This window comes from Varanus komodoensis, unplaced genomic scaffold, assembly GCF_004798865.1.
Source record: "Varanus komodoensis strain SLA01 unplaced genomic scaffold, ASM479886v1 scaffold22, whole genome shotgun sequence".
In the NCBI taxonomy this organism is placed as follows: Eukaryota; Metazoa; Chordata; class Lepidosauria; order Squamata; family Varanidae; genus Varanus; species Varanus komodoensis.
In genome coordinates this window covers 13,264,274-13,290,129 of record NW_025335606.1, presented here as the reverse complement: position 1 = coordinate 13,290,129, position 25,856 = coordinate 13,264,274, and the positions used below count along the sequence as shown (strand labels likewise).

The 25,856-nt window shown below is 45.7% G+C and overlaps 1 protein-coding gene across 3 annotated transcripts in view; it reads left to right on the top strand.

Moving 5' to 3' along the window:
* The window catches only part of PDZD2 (PDZ domain containing 2), a 167,312-nt gene that overhangs the window by 130,897 nt on the left and 10,559 nt on the right, over positions 1 to 25,856 (top strand). For 2 of the 3 annotated variants that reach the window (XM_044431370.1, XM_044431369.1), the window contains exons 15-21: positions 2,653 to 2,756; positions 3,707 to 3,878; positions 4,608 to 5,413; positions 8,852 to 8,996; positions 11,670 to 15,231; positions 16,310 to 16,427; positions 24,089 to 24,190. In XM_044431370.1, the coding sequence (XP_044287305.1) occupies positions 2,653 to 2,756; positions 3,707 to 3,878; positions 4,608 to 5,413; positions 8,852 to 8,996; positions 11,670 to 15,231; positions 16,310 to 16,427; positions 24,089 to 24,190 (5,009 nt within the window). The remainder of the gene's footprint in view (positions 1 to 2,652; positions 2,757 to 3,706; positions 3,879 to 4,607; positions 5,414 to 8,851; positions 8,997 to 11,669; positions 15,232 to 16,309; positions 16,428 to 24,088; positions 24,191 to 25,856) is intronic. The other variant, XR_006414850.1, reaches the window with a different exon arrangement.

The window sequence follows — 25,856 nt, the reverse complement described above, 5'->3', positions numbered from 1 at the left end:
TCTGGTGCTACTAGTACTAGCCCTCTGCTCTTCCCCAGTAGCATATTGGACACCTTCCAACCTGAGGGGCTCATCTTCCGGCGTCATATCTTTTTGCCTTTTGGTATTGTCCATGGGGTTTTCATGGCAAAATACTGGAGTGGGTTGCCATTTCCTTCTCCAGCGGATCACGTTTTGTCAGAGCTCTCTGCTATGACCTGTCTGTCTTGGGTGGCCCTGCACAGCACGGCTCACAGCTTCATTGCGCTATGCAAGCCCTTTGCCACGACAAGGCAGTGATCCATGAAGGGGCTTCCAACTCTACTACTCTATGATTCTACAAAATAGGCAACTCCATAAGGGAAGCCACAGCCTTGAGTTTGCAAGAGCTGAACAGGGCTGCCAAAGACAGGGCATTTTGGAGGATGCTCATTCACAGGGTTGCCATGCATCATAGATGACTTGACAGCACATAACGACAGCAAACAATAGCCTATTTTATCATTTATGTTACATTTCCCGCTCTTCTAGTCCTGTAATTTAAAATGTGTGGTTTCCATTTGCATTGTACTGGAACAAAACACAGTGAAAATATTGACTCAGACAAAATTTTCCATCATGCATATAAATTGAATGTGTAAACTGATTTGGGCATCATGACCAGGGGCCTCAATTAGGTGAATGCTGCAATTTGAATGTTCATGCGAGAATCCAGTCAAAACAGGCAGAACCTTCCCAAAACCCTTGATCCACATGAAATTACTCATATGCCATTCCTCTTCTGCTGTTCAGCATAGAGAGGAGAATTCCGATCCTCTGTGAAAGATGTGGGCAACTTTAGAGGGTCCAGGGGCCATGTTCAGCCCCTGATCCACAGTCAGTATGGAACAACAAACGGGACACCTCACTGTCTGGAAAGGGGATGCTAAACTAACCGTCAGGTCTGCATCAAGCCTGCACGCTTTCCACTGGTCAGAAAGGAGACAGTTTTCCATCTCCAGCGACTAGCTTGCTGATGGAGCATGTTGACTGCCCAGATAACCTCTGTCCCACCTTGGCCAATGCATCATATTTCTATACCAAGTGCCAGTTGGGGGTGTAGGAGAAATTTGTTTCAGTTTGTTTTAGTTCAGGATTTTCCTCTGAATGTGGACTTGGATATAGTTGGCACTCAAAACCTGTTTGTTTCTGAGCTTGTGGTGAGATTTATGGACCAAAAAAGGCCTCCAACAGCATGTGTACATTTCAGACATGCATATATTTAAACTGAATACAATTCAAAACTGTGCACAAACATGCTTTGATCATAGGAGAAGAATGTGTATTGCTCAAAAAATGCCTGAATATTTATGGGGAAAGGGGAAAAAGAAAGCCTGCAATCTGATATTCACTTGAGTGGGAATAAACTTCAAGAGGGAATATGGAGAACTTAGGTGACCTCAAATTCTGCTACTTTGCACATGGCTGCTAATATAGCAGGGATGTGTGGTAGCTACAAAGGAGCAGTGGAGCTCATCTGTACTTACTATTATCGTTATGATTCATTACATTTCTATATTGCCCATAGCCAAAGCTCTCTGAGTGGCTCACGGCATTAAGTCTCCCATCCAGCCACCCATTTCAGCCAGACCTGACCCAGCTTAGTTTTCAAGCTTAGGCAAGATCCGGCACTTCAAGCTATGCTTGGCTGGGCTGCTCCTTTGCTCTGTTTATGCTGACTGGACAGGAGAAAAAGAGGAGAGGAGAGGAGAGAGTTGGAACTGGAATTAGAGATGTTAAAGGTAGAGTTGTTAGAGGTGGAGGTGTAGGTGGAGCTGGAAGGAGTCTGTAAGACCATAAGTCCAACCCCCTGCTCCACTTCCCCTTGTGGTCGCCCATCTGACTCCAGGCCCACACCTTTCCAGCTTAACAAAGGTGCCTCAGCTTGCTCGCTCAATGTATAGCTTATGCATGGAGGTCATGACTCCCCTGGTTGTCAGCATAAACAGTTTGGCCTCCTTCGAATGGCTGACTGAACACTGAAACCCCACCAGCTCAACCACAAGGGGACCAATTTTAGAGGGACTGTTCAAAGGGAGCATGATTTCAAATCAAGCCAGACCTTTCCTTAGAAGCAAATTTGGGCACATCATGAGAAGGCAAAACTCCATGGAGAAGAGACATTCTAGGGAAAGTCAAAGGCAGAAGAGGAGGAAGACCAGATTAGAGATGGATTGACTTAATAAAGAAAGTCACAACCCTTAATTTATGAGAGCTGAGCAGGGCTGTCATGGATAGGAGATTTTGGAAGGCTATTGTTCATAGGGTTGACATAAATCAGAGATTATTTGATCACACATAACAACAAATATCCCTAAAAAGTGGTCTGTATTAGCTTTTCCTGACCTGGCACTGTTCAGATATATTGGAATACAACTCCCATCATTCATAGCCCAGGGCCTTCCTGGATAGGGATGATACAAGTTGTAGTCTGAAACATCTGGAAGGCACCACATCAAGGAAGGCTGATCTCTGTGCAAATAAGTAACTGAATGATGTTAATTGTGCAAAACTTCGTTAAGAGAAATCGACAACTCCACCTTCCTCACATCAGCAGCTGGGCTTTTCTGGGTATGACTCTTTATTGTTTTGCAATTGGAAATATTCACTGCCTAACCAAGTTCTTTTGAACAGGGAATCTGCCCAAGAGTCCATCCCCAAGTGTGAAGTCCAAACAGGCTGAAGCCTCCTCTCCCTTGAGCTGGACAATGAAGCGCTTCTTGGAACCAGCAAGTCGGGTAAGACAACTGAAATTCAACAGGGCCCTGACACTGACCGGCCAAGTATGCATTTGTCTGAAAGGAAACACAGCTTCTGTTGCAACTTGGAAGCCTGCTTGATCAGGGGCTGCTGTCTTGGAAGCTCCTGTGCACTTCAGACACTCACAAGTGCAAATCCCTGGCATTCAGTGCTGCAAGGGTGGAAGCAGGGACGGTGGGGCTGGTGTGCATGAGGACACTGGGGCAGGATGTGGGTGTGTGCCCTCCCACCCACAAACCTTTTCACTCTGACATGTGGATGCTGAATGCCTGCATCAGATTGCAGGCATTTAAAGCGGGCTGGTCAATGCCCATTACTAGGTGTATCTTACACATCAAGAGCAACAGATAATTCATTTCAGGTTCCATTGTTTTGTTTTTGTTTATAAATAAATCAGAATTAGTGCTCTATTTCAGATAATCATTCCCATTGCCTCATCATAAATTGCTCTAAGCTGCATTCACTAGTGTAGTATTTTATTTATTAATTAAAATATTTGCATCCCACTTTTTTTCCTTTCAAGGAACTCAAAGTGGTTTGCACAATTCTGCTCTTCTCAGTCTTGTCCTCACAACAACAGCCCTGTGGGGTAGGTTGGGCTGAGAGTCTGTGGCTGGCCCAAAGTCACCCAGTCAGCGCCACGGCTCAGTGGGGACTAGAACCCAGATCGCCTGAGTCCTAGTCCTGCACTCTTACCCACTGCACCACACTGGCTGTCAGTGAGGCCAGAGAATAATTTTTAAAAACGGTAATACGTTGGGACTAAGACTGATGGTGCTTGGAAGAATGAGCACCCTCCATCCATGGGTGAGTACAAGGACAGGAAGGAAAAAAGAACATTGTTCTAGATGGCCCTTTTGTTAGATCCTGGGATATCTTTGCTGCAGCTGCATGTATTTGCTCATTTATTCTTTATTTTTTATTTCAGCAAGGATCCATCAATTCTGAAACAGAGCTTTCTCAGTACTTCTTGCAGGATGGTGCAAGCCAGTTGTCCCTTTCAGAGACCACAGTAACGGGGTCCAGTGATGAGGAGCTGCTCCGTCCCAAGAGTGGTAGCAGCTCCCTAGATGAGAGCTTTCCTTCTCCTGGCATTCCAAGTAAGCTGTAGTAAAAATGTAAGGAAATTCAAAGAGGCGCGACAACTACTTTCTGTGTTTATTGTCTTTTATGCACAGCTTGAAGTTTCTGGCCTTGAAAAGAGGTGCTATATTATTGCCTGGAGTGTGTGTGCATATATATTTATGGCTGTTCAGTAACTGAAGTTATCTGGGCAGCTCACAGAGAATGAAGAAGCATAAAATACAGCATTCAAACAAGATGGTTCCCCGGTTGTGAAAAGCTCTTTCTGGGGAAATCAGCCCAGTGCCAACATTGGCACCATGTAAAGCCTTTCTCTGCACCCACCCAGTTGATAGCATATCATGTGGCTTTTTAATGATTGCTGTTTTATGGTGACCTGGTATTTTGCTGTCATTTCTTTTTAACATTTTCAAACTGTTTTTGATTTTTTGTGTGATCAAGGTCTTATCATGTTGTATTTTACGGTTCTAATTTTTTTAACTGTCCAAGGAGCTATTGGGCAGCATAGCAATGGCCTGACTGATTGAAAAGGCCTTAAGATGGTGCCAGGCAAATCTCTTTAGGGAGACCATGACTGAGGTGCCACCACCGAGAAGGCCCTCTCCCTCTAGCCTCACTTCATTTGCTACAGGCATTCAGAACAGGGCTTCTGAAGAGGCTTCTAAGTAGAGGGGAGGCATTAATGGGAGAAGGTGCTGTTCTGGGGCATTATATGTAGGATCACATTTATCCATGTTCTTTCCCAGTTACCAAAGAACCAGGCCTATGTGATTCGCCTGCTAGCAGAAACACCTCACCCAGCCCTTTCAGCAAGCCGAGGGAAGCTGCCACTCGCCATGTTAGTTTCAGCGATAGCCCCAAAGGGTCTCGTACGGCATTCCAGAGGCAGAGAAGGATCGCTTTCTATGATGGGGATGCCAGTGATGAGGATGACTTTTCCAAACAAGATGGGATCCGATTTCAGAGGGGGCTGCGGTCCAAAAGCCCAAGGAAGACTGAGGTCAGCTGTGATGTCACCCTTGCAGCTGCACCAGTAGAAAGTGGTGATATGGACCAGGAGAAAGATTTTGCAACAAATACCCCCAGTAACCAAACTCCCAGTGGTATTAGGGGTCCAGCAGAGAGTGCCACGGAGCAGGCAACGGACTCCCCTCTCCTTCCAGTCAAATTGTGTGATCACCCAAATATGCCAGAGCTTTACCCAGGACACCTGAACTTGAAGGACTTTCGAGAGGCGCAGCTCGAATTGAAGCGATCTCCCAAACTGGAGCACAAAGCAGTCACCCGGGTTAAAAGCTTGATGAGCATCGAATACCACGGAGTCCCACGGCAGAAGAGTGAGGAGCATGGTGCGTGCAGCAGACCCAGTGGGAGGGGGCCTCCCCACGTCCGGAAGAGCGACGTGCAAGAGAGTCCTCTTCGGCAGGGCCACACGGAGGCGATCACCTTGACGCGGAACGACAATGAGTCGTTTGGCCTAGATCTGGAAATCCATGCTGTTCCCTTGCGCATCATGATCACAGGCTTGCGGCCAGGCGGAGCTGCTGAAAGGGTACCTGCTTTGATGTTTTTCTTGTGTTTGCCTCCCACCCTGCCCTTGATATACGGTATTAATTTCCTCACTGCCAGAGCAGTACGACAGTGGAACCAGCTGCCTGCAGAGGCGGTGGGCTCTCCCTCACTGGAAGCATTCAAAAAGAAACTGGGCAGCCACCTGAGTGGGACGGTGTAAACTGGTGTCCTGCAACAGCTGGGGGTTGGACCTGATGGCCTTCATGGCCCCTTCCAACTCTACTCTTCTATGATAATTCTGAGGGAAGAGATCAGGCAGAGGAAGTAAGGGCACAATCTTGCACATGTTGAGACAGATGAAAGTCTTCGCTGGGGCATGCCAGGCATTGCAGGCCTCTTTTCTGTCTAAACTTCCATAGGATTGTGCTTGTAGAAAGTTATCTCCCAGGCCGTATTAATTTCATATGTCTTACACTTCCTCATGAAAAAGATGCTGCAAATGATGGGATCTGAGCCTTTCTGTTCTACCCCCTCTGCCCCCAAACTGTGGACTGCAAAGATCTGCTCAGCCCCTTTATTGTATAGGGTTAGACTAAGGTTTTCCTTCTTCAGCAGGCATTTAATCTTTCATCTGTGGTTCCGGTTGTTAATTTTCCTGTTGGCTTTTTAATGTTTCTGAAGCTTTAATGTTTGATTGCTATTTTTATTCTTGTATTTCCTGGTGTGGTTTGGCATTATGATTGGTTTGTTTTGTGACAGTATTTGCCAGTTAGGTGATTTACACATTTAACAAATAAAAAAATAAAAGCACAATCTTAGGCAAGAGAGGAAAAGAAGCCTGCAATTCCCAGCCAGTCCCAGCCTTTTTTCTGTCTAAGATGAATTGCATCCTAAATGATTTAGTGGTGAGTATCCAGCCCACCTTGTTTAAATTCTAAGGCTGTCTTCCCAACCTGTTGCCCTCCAGATGGATGACTGGGGGTTGGGGGCGCTGTCACCCAGCACATCTGGAGGACACTAAGTTGGGGGTGGCTGTTCCGGACGGTTGGTGGGGTGGGGACCCTGCTGCTCCGCAACAGTCCTTTTTTGTAATTGTACCAGCAGTTGTTGCTGCTCTGCCACTTTTGCAGAAAAGGGATCGTGTCTGCACAGAGTACAGGTCATTTAGAAGCAGGAAGTATTAAAATTTTAAGAGGCCTGCAGCTCCTTGAGAGGGAAGAACAACTGGACTGCCATTTGAGTTTTAAAAATTTAAATACATGATTACTAATTCATCTCTTTTACCTAGATTTGTGATTTTCAAATTATTATTAAAAGGGCCTCCTTCAGGAAGCTGATGACAATTCATTGACCCAAGATATTGGGGTGACCAGTAGCATGGATACCATTAATGCAAAAAAAAAAAAAAGGCATATTTGGGGACAGTACATCTATTAGTGCTCTTAGCTTGGCATGGAATTTGCATGCACTGAATCACTATAACTCCTGAGCTCCAGGCATTCAAAGCAAAGAAGAGGCAAGGGCCCACTGCCATCATACTTGGCTTCTTACTTTTTCAGCATTATCCAATTAACTGCAATCTAATCTAGCATGGCACTTATTGATTGCATTCGGATGTAATGCTCACTCTCAGCCGTAGTTTAGCACTGTGCAAGGAGGCAATCAGACACTGCAGCTCCTGTTTTAGGTTAATCACAGCTTCATTGGTTGACCAGCCCCTAAGCTGGTTAATCTTAACTGTTGTTTGTAGGAGGAGATGCCCATTGTATAAACTATGGTTTGAAGCTGGCTTGTTTCTACTAAGCATAGTTAAGATTAACTACAGTTTGTCCAGGTTTGAATGACGGGAAAAGTTACAGCTAATCACACATGTAAAGAAGAGCTTCCAAAGCTGTCCTCATGGCCAGAGGAGGGAAGAGAAGGGGAAGCCTGGAGACTCAATGTGGTTCATTCATATAGAGCCCTCAGACACCAGGCTGCTCCTGGGCACCGTCTTGGCACCCACAAATTGCTGTTCCCTTTCACTTTTTCTAAAAATTAACAAATTGCATTAATGCCATTGACGCCTAAAAGTATGTGTTCAAAGGAGTTGCTTGGGGCTCCGAGTGACAGGGCTCAGACCTAACATAATCTTGCATTCAGTCTTTGGGCCAGTTACTTGCTCTTTGCCAGCTAGCCATGCCTCACACCACAGTTTTGTGACAGTGCCTGTGGCATTTTGCAAATTGTCAAATGCCCCCAAAGCCCCAGAAGATTGCCTTCCCCCTGTATTAAGCCAATGCATCATGTTACATCCAAATCAGCCCATTAAGAAGTTCTCCAGCTTTTCCTGCCTTTCTTGATTTGGAATGGGGGTAAATTTTGTGAGCGTTCAGTCAAGCCATGTCCCTGCACAAGTTATCTTAATTTGTGTTGCTGAAAAGCCATTGAAGTAGCTCCCTATTTTTAATAAATTCCTGTCTTGTTGACTATCTAGATCCTAATTTCTTCATCTGCCTGTATCTGTAGGTGAGTAGTTACTAGACAGTGGAACCAGCTGTCTAGAGAGGTGGTGGGCTCTTCCACACTAGAGACATTCAAAAAGAAACTGAACAGCCATCTGGGTGAGATGGTATAATTTGGTATCCTGCAACAGCAGGGGGTGGGACTTGATGGCTTTCATGGCCCCCTCCAATTCTATTATTCTATGTTTCTAGACAAGTTACCAGCTTACCATCTTCATAGAGAATTGTGGATTCAATAGCATAATAACCATCTTGGTCAGAGTGCAGGTGCCCATCAAGCCTAAGTATTTTTTTCTCTGGATGACAGTAATTCTCCAGTGCTGCTACTTCAAGTCCTGTAACAAGGGCTGCCAAGATGCTCTGCACTCTTGAACTCTGAACTATAGCTGGGAGGGGGCCCAGAGTCATCCAGGTTCAACCCTTTGCTCCAAAACAGGACCTTCTACTCATCAGAGCTCTGCCATCAGTTCCTACAGTGGGAAGGATGAGAACTGAGTGGCTGATTCCGTTTTTTTAAAAAGCTGGTTTCTCTTGAGGCAGGCCATTCATTCATCTAGGCCAGTATTGTTGACACTGACTGGCAGCTGCTCTGCAGGTCCAGGCAGGATTCCTTTCTAGCCCTATCTGGAGATGCCAACGATTGAGCCTGAGACCTTTAGCGTGCAAAGCAGGTGTGCTCTGCCCTTCTTGTAGTGCAAGCACAACCCAAACTGCACATCTGTGGACTGGACGTCACTGCTGCTGTGAATTTATCACTTTGTTTTTATGGATTGTTGTAAATCTCCCAGAGAACGTCAGCTATGGGGTGGCATAGAAATAAAATGAAGGGAAAGGAAATAATACATGTAATAGTACGTAAATTATACATGTAATAGTACGTAAATTATACATTGTTATTGTGGGCACTAGAAGTTCACAGGGATTTATGTTTGCTTGCTTTGGTGCTGCTCCTGATTTAATTGCAACTTTAACAGGCATCAATGGGGAAACTGGTTCCAGGGGATGAGATCCTCTCTATCAACGGCTTGCCAATCCATGGATGCTCTTACGAGGAGGTCTGTCAATATGTACGGTGTCTTCCCACATCTATCACCCTGGACATCCAGAAAGCTGCTTCCGGTAAGAGATTTTCTCCTTTTGTACTGTGACCATTCAGTAGTCAGTAGACAGTTACATACGGACTAAGTAAGGAACCAAAGAATTTTTAAAAAGAAGATAAACTGGGATAGGAACCATAGCATTCTGTTACTGTTGCCTGGGGAGGTGCACTGGAAAGGGTTTCTTGGGCAAGGAACAAACCTGTGGTGACATCCTATGAATGGGGTGGCTTGAGCATTTCTGTCCCCCCAAAATCAGTGGAAGAAGCAATAGCGTCAGGCAAAAATCTTTTTATTTTCCCGCTATTTTAATGCTCAATTGATTTTGACTGGGGTTTCAGTATATTAATGGTCGAATGCTGTGGGGTTTGTTTTATCCTACTTATTTATTTTGTAAGCCATCCTGAGACATTTGTAGGGGACGGGATAGAAAAGTTTTAGATAGATAGATAGATAGATAGATAGATAGATAGATAGATAGAATTGAAGTAGCATCTTGCCCGCATAGGTCCGGTCACCCCCATGACCCATGTGACGTGCTGTACTGTGTGGATGTGGGCAGAGGCAGGCAAAACCTTTTTCCGGGTTACTTGCCCTTCCATTGCTTTTGGCAGAGCTTCTGCAGGGAGAGTGATGCTTGCAGCAACAAGGAGGGTCAGGCCGGACCCGATACTGTTTGCATCCTTAGCACTTGCACTAAAAGGTGTTTGTTTAACTAAATTATAGCCTTGGGGGTGGGCAATATGTGGACTGGGACCATGTCACGGGGAAGAGAGCTTTCCACCCCTTGTTCCCAGCGCAGCCCCCATCCACACTGGGCCACTGCTGCAGCCTCTTGTGCACTGGCGAAACGGGGACCATTCTTCTGATGCAATTGGCAGGCACAAATCGGGGCAGCAGGGAATCCTGGGAGGGCAAAGGAATAGTCCCCACCCTGCTACAAGCAGCACTCTGATCCAGATATGGGCAAGGGAGGCTGCAGCTTTTATTTCCTCCTCTTTGTGACTTTGATTGCATTGGAAGGTTTTGTTAGTTTTCAGTGTCGAGACTCCTTGTATTCCCCTCCCTCTTTCACCCATCTATTTATCTCTCTGCGCCATCCCCTCTTTCACACACACACTACATTAAGGGAGCAATCCTGTGTATGTTTAGAGAATAAAAGGGCTGACCAAAGTTTTACTATATCAGCAGTGCTGTGGCAGGAGAATGTTCCATACCAGGGGCTGGGCAGGGAAAACGGGCTGCATTCAGTTTGCAAGGCTGCATTAACTTTCACCTGCTGCCCCTATTCTCTCTCTCCTCCTAAATGCTTGCCAAAATGGGGACACATCTCTTGTTGAGTCTTCATCACCTGATGGCCATGGGATGCTTTGCGTGTGTGTAAGAGGAGAAACCGTGAGCTGAGGATCCATTACACTGCACACACAATGCTTTCCATGGCAAAGAGCATTCAGGGGCTGGATGTGTTCGCACATTTGTCTCCAAGTAACCCAGAATGTAGCACAATACCCTTATTTATAAAGCTGTTTAGCCAGTGCTACAGCTGAAGTGGAACAGAAGCCGCTTGATCTGCATAGTGACAATAGGGAACCCCTCAATATTTACCCCTGAAATTCTACATGCAGTGCCATAAGACACTGGTTCAGTCACACTCCTGACATACCTCCAGGTTCTAAATTTTCTCACATCAGGCCTAGCTTTGCTGACATTCCTTCCAAGATGGTAGCTGGGTCTAAAGAAGAACAGATGCTGGGATACTGTAACAAAAGCTTGTTGGTGCTCTTGAAGAGGTCAAGTCTGCAATCTTATCCCCTTGGAATATGAAGAATACTATTTATAGTGCCTTTTAGACTGTGATAGGATACATGGGTAAGATAGAGGGAATCTTGTCATTAGAAGGACAATCGGCAAGCACAAACAGACTCAAGGCAGAAGATAAAAATCAGAAATAAAAAAGATTACTACTAATATCAAGAAATAAAATTAATAAAATAAATGTTCCTGAATTGTGATTTGTATGTCCCATTCAAATCTTAGCTTTCTGTTGCTGTTATGTGCTGCTAACTTATCTCCATCTTATGGCTTAGCTTTAGGAAACAGTGGCCTGCCTCTGCAGGAATTTTGTAGATTGCTTAGGACAGCATCTTTAGGGAAAACATCTGAATGCTGTGGAACATACTGAGATGAATTCAGATTTTGCTTGTACCAGCAAGACCATTCCCAGGTTTCTCCACTCTGGAAGCTCCAACTGGCGGGAATCAGAGAAGACAAATTTAGCTGGTCCCCTTCTCCTGCTGTGGTTTGGAGACAACCCTCCGTGTTGCTTCAGAAGGCATATTTTCAAGGGGCTGCTGTGGGAGGAAGAATAGGAGAAAATTGCTCCCTTCCTAATCCCACAAGTGTAAATGATTTTCTGGATCAGAAGACTACTACCATGGATGGAAGGATTCCTTCCATTCACAGAAGGCAAGAATTGGATCCATGCCAATGCATATATAAATATATATTAGCAAAGTAATATAATTAAAAACTGATGGGATGGTGATCATAGGTCAGCCATTATTCTCCATCACTTTAATACTTGCTGGGACTGAAGCCAGACTCTAAAAAAAGACTCTCTAGACATTTCTGTATAGTTTTTAAATTTACATGGTTAAGAGGATGAAGTGACTGATTTGCTTCCTTCTTTATGCAGCCATGAAAACATCCATTACTGTTGTATCTTCGGAGGCCTATGAGTCATTTCAGACAGATTCAAGCAATATTCTTATGAATGAAGAAGAAAGCATTTTTGCAAATCAGAAAGAATCTTTGAACAGCAATAACTCAGGTGATTCGGTAGAAAGGACAGTGTTGCCTTCTGAGAGCAAGATCAAGGAGATACTACAAGATTCTTTTGAAACTGCCTATACCCAAGACCATGCGGTGGCACCATTAGGAGATGCTGATAACTTCCTAGGCAAAAGAAACTCCTCAGAAGAAAAAGACACTACATGTTTATTAATCAGGAACAGGTGTTCTAAGGAAGATACTTCTGTGAGGGTGGAAGAAGATGATTCTAATTCTAAATTGGATATAATTAAGAATGAACTTCCAGGAAAAACTTTGAGTCATGCTACTAACACTCAAGAAATCTTGGGGTTTTCTGTTTTAGACTCCATTAATGCCAGCAAGATTTTCACTGTGAACCAAAGCCGCTTGAGTAACTATTCAAGGAATTTCAGCAGCTTAAATGAAGATACCTTGGCTGGGATGGAGAGCAAAAGCAACACCATTCCAAAATCTATGTATGCTGCTGCAGAAGATTCCAGCTCAGACACAGAATCTGTTGTAGAAACTCCAGGGCTTTCAGGCAGTGCGCCACTTTCACTGTCCACCTGCAACAAATCCCCGGAGAACCATAAAGCAATCGATTCAGACGAGGAGCAAATTGAAATTTGCTGCCTGAATCATGAGCTGCAACACTTTCCTCAGAAACAGGCAGTCGTATCTGCTGCAGATGCATTTCATCCGCCGCCAGAATGCCATCCTTCACACAGTGCTTTGCAAGCAGAAAGCAAGACGGGGGTTACTTCTTTGGACGTAACCTATGGGAAATTCTCATTCGAAGAGCCACACTCGCCAAAGCATTTCAGTGTAGACCATACAGTTCCATCTACACCCTCTCATTCTCTTTCAGAAGTTTCTTCACAAGGGACAGATAGGTTAGACTGTGATGATGCTGTTGGCTGTTTCCATGAGAATGGCCTCTTAAAAAGCGGAGAAAGAATAAGTGTGGAGAGCAAAGAGAGGCTTATGGAGATAAATGAGATTTCCAGATGTGCTGCTCAAGACATGCATTTGTGCACAACAAAAGCCATCAGCAGTTGCGACAGCAACCAGTTGGACAAAGATGGATGCAATAAACAACAGCAACTGCCTCTGGAACAAGATCTAGCAGCAGATTGTGGCAGTCGCATGGCTGGTTGTCCTCCTTTGACAAAGAAAGGAACCAATGGCTCAGCCCACTTGGGCAAGCCATGTAGTCATCCCATGGAGCCTGCATCACAGAGGATGGCCAGTAGCCCCAGATCTCCCCTTCTGACAAAATCAAAAGACCTGAGTAAGGCCACAGTGGCTCCTGACATCCTGGGAAAGAATGACAAGACAACTGCCATTCCTTTCTCAAAATGTGTAACCTCAAAAATCCAAAGTGCTGGCAAAGGTATTACTGTCCCACACAGCCCATCCACTTCCAAGAAATCACATCACGAAACAAAAGGGATTCCCCAGAAGAGCATTACAGAAACTCTTGCTGGTAATCAACGAAACAAACCAGGGCCTAAGCTGAAAGGTCTTACTATTAAAAGTAAATCCAAGATTCATTTGGATGCTCTTAGTGCTGTTCCTGCAAAAGCCGGCGGCAGTGACCAGAAAAAGACTTCACTTCCTGTACAATCATCCCCCAGGCTACTTCCAAAGAAAGGCGCATCCCTTCATAACTTAGCCACACACTTGGAACCGCCAAGCAGGAGCCTCTCCATGGGATCAAGAATTCTTCAGTTGGAAGATTCTCCAGAGGAAAATCAATCAGCTTTAGCAGTGCCTCAGCGGTCCCCTTCACCTGCCTTGAATGGTAATGGCAGTGCTGTGAAAAACAACAAAGATAAGTCCATCAACAGTTTGAACCTTGCTGATGCTGGGACAGCAGAGCAAAAAGAAATGCAGATACCAGTTAAGGTAATTATGAACAGCGAAAAGAGAGATAATGCTGATTCTGAAGACTGCCACATTGGAAAAGGCCCATATGACATAAAGGTACATTCCAGAATTACACCCGAAGGTGATTGTCTGAGTGACAGGACTAAGAACCATGGAAGTGGAATGAGTTGTTCAGATCACAATGGATGTGAAATTAAGCCATTAAGATCTGATAGCGTTGGGCCTTTTAAGAAAGAGCCTTCTAGTCCTCTTTATCCCTCTGTTCAGAAAGAGCAATCAAGTCAAGAAATTCAGCGCACTTTCATTGAGGTCAAACTGTCTTCCTCGGCCTGTTTCATACCATCGGCACTATTTCCAGAAGTGTCTTTGGAGAAAGGGGAAAGTACCAAGACGAAAATCAACCAGCCAGAAACTGAGGTGCAAAATTGTAGGCAGAACACTTTTGAGGAGGAAAATGTGCACAGCACATTAAAACCTGTAACAAGAACCTATTCAATGCCTGCCCAATTATCAAACCATTTGAGAGAAGAGAGCAATACCATGGATGTTCCAGCACATCATGTCCAGGATATCCTGAACAATGAAAAGCATCCACATACAGAGATGGGTATGCTGAAAATTGTTCATCTCAGTCTGATGAACGGCCAGAGAATTCAAGATGACAAAGAGACATGTAATAATATCCCCAAATCAAGCAGTCAAGAACCACCCATGGCCATGGACAATGGTGGCCGCATTGCAGAAAAATTAAAAACATGCAGGAGGAATTACTACTATTATGAACTTAACTGGCCACATGATCCTGTTTCGTCTTTTTCTGTGAAACAGCGAATTAAATCTTTTGAGAACCTTGCCAATTTCGATAGGCCAATGGTCAGAGCCATAGACATTCATTCCACCTCTCTCAGTTCTAAACTTCCCATCGGTAGAAGGTTTTCTGGTGGTGTTTCTGCAGTCTCGGCAACCAGTGTGAATGATGCGGTCCAGGCACTGAGACGGAGCTTGAGTTCCTACTGCGAAAGTGAAGTCCTGGCAGCCCCACCAATGGCAAAATCATCAACCAGTGCAGCGTTGACATGTGTGCGACCCAATTCCCCTGAGGACAGCAGAGGTGATCCTCGCTTGGAGAAGAGTGAAAGGTGTGGTGCTTTGCCCCCATCTGCCCCCAGCGTCCGAAGAAACAAGGCCTCAGGTGGGCACATCAGACACGCTCCTTTATCCCGCTCTAAGCTCCGGGAGCTTCGGGCCTTGAGCATGCCAGATCTTGATAAGTTGTGCAGTGGGGATCTCTCTTTGGAGGCCGAACCCCCCCATTTCAAAACAGAACTGGAAGTTACACCCTCAGCAAGTTCCCTTGATCTTCCCATCGAAAAAATCTCCAGTCTGAATGAATGCACAGAGCTCTCTGGTCTTGTGGCAGGAAGCAGCCAGCATTCCAGAGAAAGCAGTCCCTGGAACAGCGGCTCTGGTACTCCCGGGTCGGCTTCTGATGAGGAAGGATTGCAACACGATGCAAGCCTGAACAAGAGACACCTGGGGAAGAGCTGGTCCATCAGGTTAGTTTCACCATTTTTCGATATGGGGTTTGTATCAGGAGTGGCGGCATTCCAAAGACCGAAAGCTGTATTGTCTGTACTCTGGGCTGTGTACTCTGTATTAAGACATTAAGATTTTGTGTTCAGGTTATCTGAGTCCTCTTCCAAGAACACCTGGATTCGGCAACAGTTGTGGAATAATGTGCAGCAGATTTGCATGCAGAGTTGCATATTCTCTTTCTCTTTTGTATAATAAACCTGCAGTTTTAAAGCAAGTTATGCGGTCTCCTGGGCTACTCCTCCCACAGCACCTGCTTCTGAGGAAGTACCCCCTCAGAGCCTGGAACTGGAGCTTTCCCAGCTAATGCTGCTCTCCAGAGAGCCTGCCCACCCTCCTGCCCATGCTAAGAGATTTTATAACAGAAGCCAGAGAGCAGGTAACCAAGAGTATCTGCAGGTCATCATGTGAGCAAAACAGAGCACAGGGAGCTGTTCCTGAGTGCCCTGTGGCTGCTCTTGATGCAGCATTTGGGACCAGCAGGGCTCCCCAGAAGAGCGGCAGTTGAGCTGGTGGGCGAGCCTGGTGGCCCCACCCCCCCACTGCTACAAACACCGTGGCAGAAGAGTGGGCAGTGGGGCTCTCGGGTCACCCGTGGGAAGCAGCAGCATGGGGAGCGTGAGCTTCAACTCATGCTGCCTCATGGGAGGGGCGGCCCTATAAGTTGCCAAGCCAAGGATGCTGAACCTCAGTCCTGGGGGCAAACTCAACCCTCAGGGTGTCTCCGTCCCTGGCTACTCCCAATGCCCGTGCTGATTCCCCTGGTCCCACCTTTTTACCAAACCACTGAACATGTGGTGGAGTCGCAGCTTTTGTGCAGTTCCTCCGTTTGCAAAAGCTTGCAGTGCTTAGTTATTAGCAGCAACTTTAAGCTTTACATTTTAGCCCCAACCTTTTGCCTTAGGCCCCTCTTACCACCGCAGTCTCCATAAACTTCTCTGGAACGGTCGCTGATGCTTCAGCTAAAAGCAGTTTCGTGCCCCGACATTAAGTACACATCCACAGTCTCTCTCAGTACCCCACTGCATTTCTATCTTTTAGCTTGGATCAGCTCCTGGTTTCTACTCTGGATCAGCAAAAATTGCAGCTGGTTTTGTCTTCAGTGACCACAAAGTCAGACCTCGCTTCTTTACTTCGGGATGCTAAAGTACAAGCAGAGGTGAGCCCAGACAACACCAAAATGGAAAGTGTTGGTGGCCAATATTTGTAAAATGCCTGCAGAAATGATTGCTAAGCTTTAAAGACAGCTTAAGATCTTTTCCTGTGCTTTTGTTTTTAAGAGGGAAGGAAAATAGCTAATTTGCTTATATTATAGCTCGGTAGATTTGGGGTTGTTTAAAAGAAAACCTTTCTGGCATTGTCAAAGTTAACCCAGAGGAATAACGGCCCAACAGAGACATTGGTACTGTTGCTCCTTGTGCTTCTTACCCGTTGCTGTGTAGGGTGTTCTGACCACCTTCTCTTCCAAGTGGATGTCTACTCCGGCAACTGTAGCCTCTGTGCACTTGCATGCAAGTTTGGCGTTACTCTTTTACTGACCCAGACACTACGCGTAAACAAGAATGCCAACATCTATAAATGTTCCCAAAAGCTGCTGTGCCTTTTTATATCCAGTTCTCAAGGTCTGTTCCTCATCAGGAGTTGCCACCTACCCTCGCTTATGCCTAGTCTTGACAAGACTTTCTGTGCTAGAAAAACCTAGACTGGATTTTCCCATTTCAGTGCTGATGCTTCAGTCCAAAAGGTCATTACTGCCGGTACCTGTCAGTGCCCTGATCTGGCCAAAGAAACTATGCATCAGAGTGTGCCTGGAGCAAGAGGCTTGGCACAAATTGGATGCATGTCCGAAGGAGCATTAGAAAGTCCACCAGCTGGAGCTGCTGCTTATGAGCATTCCATCCCACTGAAAATGAGGCAACTTTGAATTTACTTCATTTATTTCTTAGATTTATATCCTGCCTTTTTTTTTAAAGAACTCACTCTCCTCCTACTACTCTCAATCTTATTCCCGCAATCACCCTGTGACATTGTTTGTGCTGAGAGCCTGTGACTGGCGAAAGTCGCCCAGTTGGCTCTGTGGCTGCACAGGGTTTGGAGATTGCCTGAGTCCCAGTCCCACACCTTTAACCAGTACACCACACTGGCTCTCATTTTCACCAGAAAGTTTTAAATTGGAGTTGCACTGTGGCACAGTTTCTTAAGCCCAGCCTGATTGTATGAAGTTATAAACCAGGAGTTCCATCCTTACAGGCAGCCTAGAAATAACTTTAGATAAATACGAGAGCTTAGCAACAGGTGGGGTATTTACATTTCCCATTTTCTTCCATGTTAGCACAGGGCTATCCTATTCCACGCTTGAAAACCAGGTTACAATTCAGTGGTTTCATTCTAAAAGGCAGCATTGCATGGAGTTTTAAGGAAATACATTCTGAGTGACCCAGCAACCCTCTGATATATTTAAGCAGGACATTTATTTAAGGAATTTCTATCCAACCACTGCCCTAAATCAAATCTTAAAACATAAAAACAGGAAACCACTCTTTTGTTCCCATTGTAAAATATGCCACAAATCCATTTCCCAATCCGACTTAGTAATCCAGGAAGGCCAAATCAGGAGGCCAGGGGGCTTTCTCATCCTTCAGGCAGACGTGCAGAATGGTTTTCACACAGAAATGCTGGCAGCATCAGAAAGAAATGTTCAGAATGGACGTCTATGCTGCACACAAAGCGACAGCCAGGGCTTGGGAGATTTTATGAACCTAGCAGCTAAGTCTTGGCTTGAAGTGGCTACTGATCTTCTCCAGGGAGGGAGGTGCACCATCAGACTCCCCAGTGCTGAACCCCAGCTGGAAATTGGTGCCACTCTCTTAGAAGATAGGGATCCTGTTTTTCATTATTTTTTAAATAAATGATAGGCATGAACATGTTAGTGCTGACTGCCAGCTGGACTTAGGCCTGACCTAAGACACCCTGAAACCTCAGTGAAAGGCAGACTTTCTGAGGGGATCTAGTTAGAGGGGGAAAGCAGCAAACCTAGAAGCTGCTGTCCACCTCAGGACAGGGGCAGGCTCTCTCTGTGACGAAATTCTGCAGTATGCAAAATATTTTCTCATAAAAACTAAGTACAATGCAGAGCTATAAGTCCGAGACGAAGGGGCAGCCTCACCCACCATTGCTGCTTCCTTTCACACCCGCTCTAGGGATCCGCTTGAGCATCTGGACTGCTTCTCTTCAGCCAGCCCTGCCTTCTTTCCGGATACTCCCTACTCCATTCTCCCTCCCACAGATCTTTGCACCCCGGCCACAGTAGGCACTCTGCCTTCCATGCCCACAGAATGCAGGGCTGCCATCGAGGGCAAGCGTGGTGGGGTGGCCACTGAGGGCTCACTCCTCAGCGAGGGCCCACTGGCAAGAGCCTCCGAGATCCGTTCCTTCCCTGCACCATCAGCACTTGCTCCTTCACACAGACTCCTGAGCGTTGCAAGTTGAGGGAATGCTCCTTTCCTCAGACGCTTTGTTCTTACTGATCATTTTGCATCCAGAGCAACTCTGCGACCGGTCCAAAACCTTGCAGAATTAACATGTCTGCTATAAATTCCTTTGGTTTCTTTGAACAGCATTTTTATTGTCAGCAGTACTGTGGGCTCTTTTTTTTTCTTAATGAGAAATATATCATGATTCCATAATTAAGTGGGCTGTTCTAGAAACCCATCTGGGGGATTCATCAGTGGCCCTAGTTTGTAGGTTGCTATGCCTGGGAAATCTTTGAATTCTCCAATGAATGTCTTTGATGCTTGCCCTTCCATCAGGCTCACATGACTTTAGCAAAACAAGCATTCAGCTAGAGGGGGAAGAAGCTCAGAAGCGCACTGCATGTTACATACATATGCATTTAATAGGGCCCCGATGCCAGGTGACTTTTATGGGAGGCCATCGAGTGGGAGGCTTTGAGTGGAGAAGGAAGGAAGTCCTGGGTACATACTCCGGTGAGATAAACTAAGTCGAAAGAAAGTCCCTTGGCAAGATCTCGTGTTATCAGTTGATGAAAACGGCTGGACAGTGAGCATTTTGGGGGGCCTCGTAACTTGCAGGATGGGATTTCACAAGACCATCACACAAAGGTGAAGGCAGATTACCTTCCATGGTTGCAGAGAGTGGCTTGATTTTTTCCCCCAATGTTCTGAACTTTTGAAAGCCATGCAATCGTGGTCTTGTCACCCCGTGTCTATTGTTCACCAAACTGGTATCCCTGGGGCAGTTTGAGGCCTGTGCTTTGCCTTTATGAGAGCTCTTGATCCGCCTGAGAGTAACCCCAGGAGAAAAAGACCTCCCACCACCTCTCCACACTTCAATACCCGCCTAAAGCTTGCGAGTCCCATGAGCTTGGCTGAGCCAGGTGGGTTTGGCGAATTTTGCAGAAATACTAAGCATGGGTTTAGTTCCCAGCCAAAAGTCATCAAATGCATTTTTAAGTATTTTCACATGGGATCTTTAGAGAGATTATTTATTCATGCCCGTTTGTAAAATCCAAGAACTCAAATATTTATGAAACTGAATGCTTTTTGGAACATGGTCCATGTCTGAATACTTTCTCACATCTGCTCTTACGTCCAAAGTGGGACAGGGGCTGGAAAACATTATGCAATGAATAACACTGACTTTCAGGCCAAAGTAGGATGATTCTCACTCTTGTAAAATCATCTAAGTCTCTTCTCCCTGTACTGGTGGTAGCAATTTCTAGGGCCTAGCATGCTGCAACCTCACCTTGTAAGGGGCTATGAAATTGAGTCACTGACTCCCTAACCTGAATTGCACATCATGGATACCCCCAGGGTTTGTTTAAATAAACCCTGGATAGTTGTGAGCAAGCTGGAGTGAGCGAGTGTGCTGGCTTCTGGCTGTTCACCTTCCCCTGCTGGGCTCCATAGGACAAGGATGATGCTTAGCTTGGCCTCTGAACCTGAAATTGTAAGTTGCTGTGGAAGAAAACACCCAGAGTTAGACCTTACGGTGTGTTCCCAGTTTCTAACTCTGCACTGTTCCCTCCAGATTGCTCCTGCTTCATTCACAACAGCTCACGATTTAACAAACTGCGAGTCGTTACGATGTGCAAACTGTGTCATTTTCTGAGCCACCAAGCTCACTGGGCATAGGAGGAGCTGCAGGCCCTAACATCCTGGGGTAAGAACCCTTAAGACAAAAGCCTCCTGGCCAGAGATCCTGGAGGTCGGCTTGCGCCAGCCTTTCCCTGCGTCCTCCTGCAGGGCCAGCTGCACCGCTGGAGAGAAGAGGCTAATGGCACAGCAGCAGGGGCCACCGTTGCTCATTCGCTCTGCTGAAGGGCACCACTGTGTGTGCTAGGCAGAGCCTGCATTGAGTTGTCCCGCTGGTCGCCGGTTCGGTGAAGGGTTCCTTGATTGCTTATGTGTGGGCCACTCAGCACCCCTTTGACACAGCTTCTTCTCTGGGTCAAGGCACACTAGCACTTAAAAACAAATTCGAAGCTGTGTCACTGGGACGTCCAGATGATGATGATGATAATGATCATCATTTCTATACCCGCCCGGCCCCCAGCTGATCCTCTCTGGGCAACTTACAAGAGTCCATAAAACAGATAATAAAATACAATAAATATCTAAAATCAGGAGGCTTTAAAAAGTTTGAAACAGCTAAAACCAAATGATAAGAAACACTTTGTAAAACACTTGGGATGAGCAACAATTCCTGCATCCCTAAGAAATAGTGGATTCTATCCACTGATGGCTTTGCCTTTCTAGAAATAACTTCCAGTAGTTAGAAACATAGAACCAGAGTGAGTCAGAAGGGGCCTCCCAGGCCATCTAGTCTGACCTCCGGCTCCACCCGGCTCTGCTCATGACATGCCTACCATGTACATGTTCAGCCTATCTTTGAACACCCTCACTGATCGGGCTTCAACCACCTCCCATGGAAGCCCATTCCATGCCCTAGGGGTCCTGACTGTCGGGGAAGTATTTCCTGGCATGCAGTTTGAACCTTGGTTCCCTGAGCTTTGCTCCATTTGAACGCATCCTGCCCTCCTCTACAGGGGAAAACAGGTCTCTACCCACCTCCGTGAGATCCCCTCTCATGTGCCTGCATGTTGCCAAGAGATCCCCTCTGAGTCTCCTCTTCTCCAGGCTGAAAAGACCCAGTTCCCTCAGTCTCGCCTCATACGGCTTTCTCTGCAATCCGGCCACCATCCTTGTGGCCCTACGCTGCACCAATTCCAACCTGGCTGTATCTGTCTTGTTAGGGTCTTCACTTTTCATGGATGCCCCACTTATAGAAAGCAGCCCTCCAGACCATATCCCATGTTGCCCTGGAAGGACCCCAATCCTAAGGAGCAACCATGAATGGCTTAAAAGGGAAGGAAATCTAGTGCCACTTCTTTGAGTGAAACTGCTGTCCACTAAGGCAGGGGTGGGCAGCGGCCAGGGTTAGGGGGCTACCATCCCAACTGCCACCCCATTTGCTGCCCCCACTCCCAAAATTACCACTGAATATGTTGCAGAGGCAGCAAAAGAATCAGTAATTTTGCAAACCATGAACATGGTTCCTTTCACAATCTAGGCGTGTGCTCCTTTGCACACTTTCTCTGCTTGCAAAATGGCTGCTATTTTATTTTATTTCTTACTGCTGCAGCAATATTAACAGTTGAGGGCCTGGGTAGCTAAAAAGATCTGTCTAGTGCCAAGTGACTGGCAGGGTAGGCATCAGGCAAGCCTCCCTGGGCAGAGACATCCCTAAGCAGGGTGCCTGCACAGAGAAGGCCCTCTCCTAGCGACTACTCCTCTTACTGCTAGAACAGTGATGACGAACCTTTTAGAGACCGAGTGCCCAAACTGCAGCCCAAAACCCACTTATTTATCACAAAGTGCCAACACTGCAATAAAACCTGAATACTGAGGTTTTAGTTTAGAAAAAACAACTCATACATTAACATCTTTTGTCTTAAAAGAAAAACACAATAACAGAGCTATCAATGATACAAACAGCTTTTTGTTGAAAGGTAAAAGTTTGCATTTGGCATGCTTTTGCACAATTCATGTGATCTTTGCTGTTGTGTGCATGCTGATAATTCACCAAACCTTGGCTCAAATATGCCAGGGGGACAGCTCAACATTAAAAGAATCTCAGTCTCTTTATTAGAAAATCTCTTTGCTAAATCTTAGATGTTAATTTTCATTTTTTCATAAGAAAACTCAAAGCTAAAATCTTGTGTTAATAAAAACGAATGTATTAAAACTCACAGCCAGGCCAAGCAAATATCTCTCTCTCTATCTGTCTCCTTGGCAGTGCACTGACCGGCCATGCAAGGGCTAATGATGTCATGGCTCTTGACATCAATGCCTGGTGCCACTACCCTTTTCCGAGTATGGCCCCTGTGTGCGCTGTTATCCGATGCTTGGCTGCTGGGGCGATGCTGGGGGGACTTGGGGGGACGCGTGCCATAGGTTCACCACCACTGTGCTGGAGTATCTGGAGAAAGGTCTCCAAAGATGATCTCACAGTGCTTGGGCAAGCAGCAGTGGAGGTAGGGACTCTTGCGGGTATCCTGATCTTAAACTTCACCTGGTAGTGAAGAAGTTTCAAAATTGGTGAAATATGTTCCCAACACTTGGTCCCAGATCAAGCATCCTGCAGTTTTATTTTGTACTGACAGAGGTTTCAAAGGCAGCCCTATGTATAATGCACTGCAACCAAGAGGGATGGGGGCACTCGTGCTCTCCTTGCTCTTCACAGTCCACATGTGCTTTACTTATTGCATAGCTAAACTCAAAATGTCTCTTTTTCTCCTCCCATATGCAACTGACCAGACCTTAAGGTCATCTGTGGAGGTCCTTTTGTGGGACCCACCTTTAAAAGAGTAAGGAAGATGGTCATGGCCTTCCCAGTTGTGGCACCCAACTTTGGAATCTGCTCTCCAGGGCGGTGTGCCTGCTGCCAACTCTGTATACATTTTGGCACCAGGTTAAAACCATTTTATTTTCCCAGTGTTTTAATTGCTGAACATTTTACTCGATTTTACACTGGTTTAGGGATGCAGGTAGCACAGTGGTTTAAACTGCTGTGCTGCTGGGCTGGTTGATTGAAAGGTCACCTGCACAACGGGGAGAGTTCCCATTGCTCCGTCGCAGCTCCTGCCAACCTTGCAGTTTGAAAGCATGCGAACGCCAGTAGATAAAAAGGTGCCACTTCAGTGGGCAGGTAACAGCGTTCCATGCACCTTGGTGTTTAGTCATGCCGGCCGCATGACCACGGAGACTGACTGCGGACAAATGCTGGCTCCCTCGGCTAGGAAATGGAGATGAGCACCGCCCCCTAGAGTCAGGCATGACTGGACTTCACGTCAAGGGGAAACCTTTATCTTTACTTTACCTTTACACTGGTTTTACTGTCACTGACATACTGTGGATTAATCATTTTTGGTGCTATGTATTATCCTTTGGTTAGTTGTTGTTCACAATGCTCCTTTCTGATGGATGTTTTAGATGTTTTATTGGCATCAGATATGTATATTATGTTTTATATGTTTTTTTTATCTTGTACACAGCGCTGAGAGATTTTTCCTAATTAAATGGTTTATAAAGGCTTTACATCTAATTAATTACATAAATATTTGACTATTTTAAAAGTATACCTATGTTAAATCAAGTTTTTATGATCACCTGGAAGTTCTTTTTTTAATACTTGAGGTCCTTCTAACATTCCAGGTATCTCAAAAGTTTTGTTAGCATTTCTTCTGTGTTTTTAAACTTCAACTATTTCTTCTTTCCCTTTGTTTTTCTTTTTTGTTAGAGCAAAGAAGATGTTTACTTTGTAGTCCTGAATAAAGAGGAAGGCTCTGGCTTGGGGTTCAGTGTTGCTGGAGGAGTAGACCTGGAACAAAAATCAATCATCGTAAGTGGTGACAGCATCTTTCTCGCAAGTGGGTTGCAAAGCCAGCTGGAGAGCAGATCAAGTGCTCGTTTATCAAGTCTGTCCCCAGGCATAAAGTCCTGTTGTGAACAGCGGCTTGCATGGCTTTGAATACCATCTGCTCATGCGATCAGAGGGGAAACAGGCCAGGTGCCTAATAAACCCTGATGCACGCTTGTGCTAAATAGGAGCCTCAGATAGGCTCAGCCACACCTCTTGAGGATTTAGGGTCCATGGGATCAGCTGTGTCCAAGTCCTAGTGATCATCAATCATATGCCCTGCGATTCCCAAACTGTGCCGGGGAAGCCCCTGCACCATGAGGGAGCATCCAGTCAGCGGCACGAAAATAAATTTATTAAGTAACAAAAGGCTCCCATGAACTCAAAGTGCCTGCCTCTGCAGCATGTTCCAGGGTCAGTGGTTTGGTGGAAGCATCAAGCTGCTTCCTAAGCCAACTTAAAATGTTTTAAGTCACAGCTTTGCGCTTGGGCTCTTGGGTTCATGCTAGAAGAAGTCAGCATTAACTTGACGGGTAAGCTCTTCAGGGACTTTGGGCACAAACAGGAAATGCCCCAAATGTGCATGGTGACTGGAAAAGCAGGGGATGAGAAATATTTGAGAATTTCTGGGGAGGGGCTAACTTATCTTCATTTATTTAGATGCAAGGGGGTTAGCAGCTGTGTGGTCCGTCCGTCCTTCCTTCCTTCCTTCCTTCCTTCCTTCCTTCCTTCCTTCCTTCCTTCCTTCCTTCTTGTGAGTTGCTGTGCCTGCTGTTATGAAGTGGAGTAAGGAAAGCCTGCAGCCACCTCATTTAGCAGTAAAATGAACTGCCTGCTTCCATTTTCAAACTTTTAACACAACATCCCCTGCCCCTCAAAGCAGCTGAAAATCTCCTCCTTTGGCAAGGCATAGACAGTCCCAGAATAGCAAGGAGAGATTGCAGTTCCATCCTTATTCTTAACAAGATTCTGCTTTCTCCCAGGAAGCACAACACACTCAAGCTGCATTTGGTGGCTCCGTCATGTTTGTACACCATGGAGGCTGCCAGCGATCTCTGCGCGATCTGCTGCTCTGACCTTGCCTCCTCCTAAGTAGGCCCTGATGCAGGCAGGCCATTGCGCACCTGCTGATGCAGAGGCCCAACAGAACTGTTGCCCCCCAGAGAGCCTGCCTGTTGCATCCTGCACAGATCAGGGCTCTGGGCATGACTCTTTGCATTCAGATTGGAAACAGACAGTGAGTAACAGCTGCACAATAAAACCTTTTGGGTGCAAGAGTGTAGCACGAGAAAATATTTTTTCTAGTTTAATTTAGATAAAAAGGGTGCTCTACTGACTAGAAGTTTGGAAACACTGCTTTGCTATCATGGCCAATATTTTATCTGGCTGCTTTCATTGGATTTGTAGCCCACTTTACCCTTAGATCATAGGGTGGGTCAGAAAAATCCTATATTTTTTAAATTCTTTGAGCAATTCAATCAGAATCAGGACTCATATTTATTTTATTTTTATTCATTGTACTTCTGCCCCTGGAGCACACAGCAATTTGCATTTGGTTAAGCAATGTCCCATCTCATCCAGACAGCTGTCAGAGGCAGACTGAAATTCAGCAGCAGAATTGCATAATGTGACTGGAGATTATAATCCA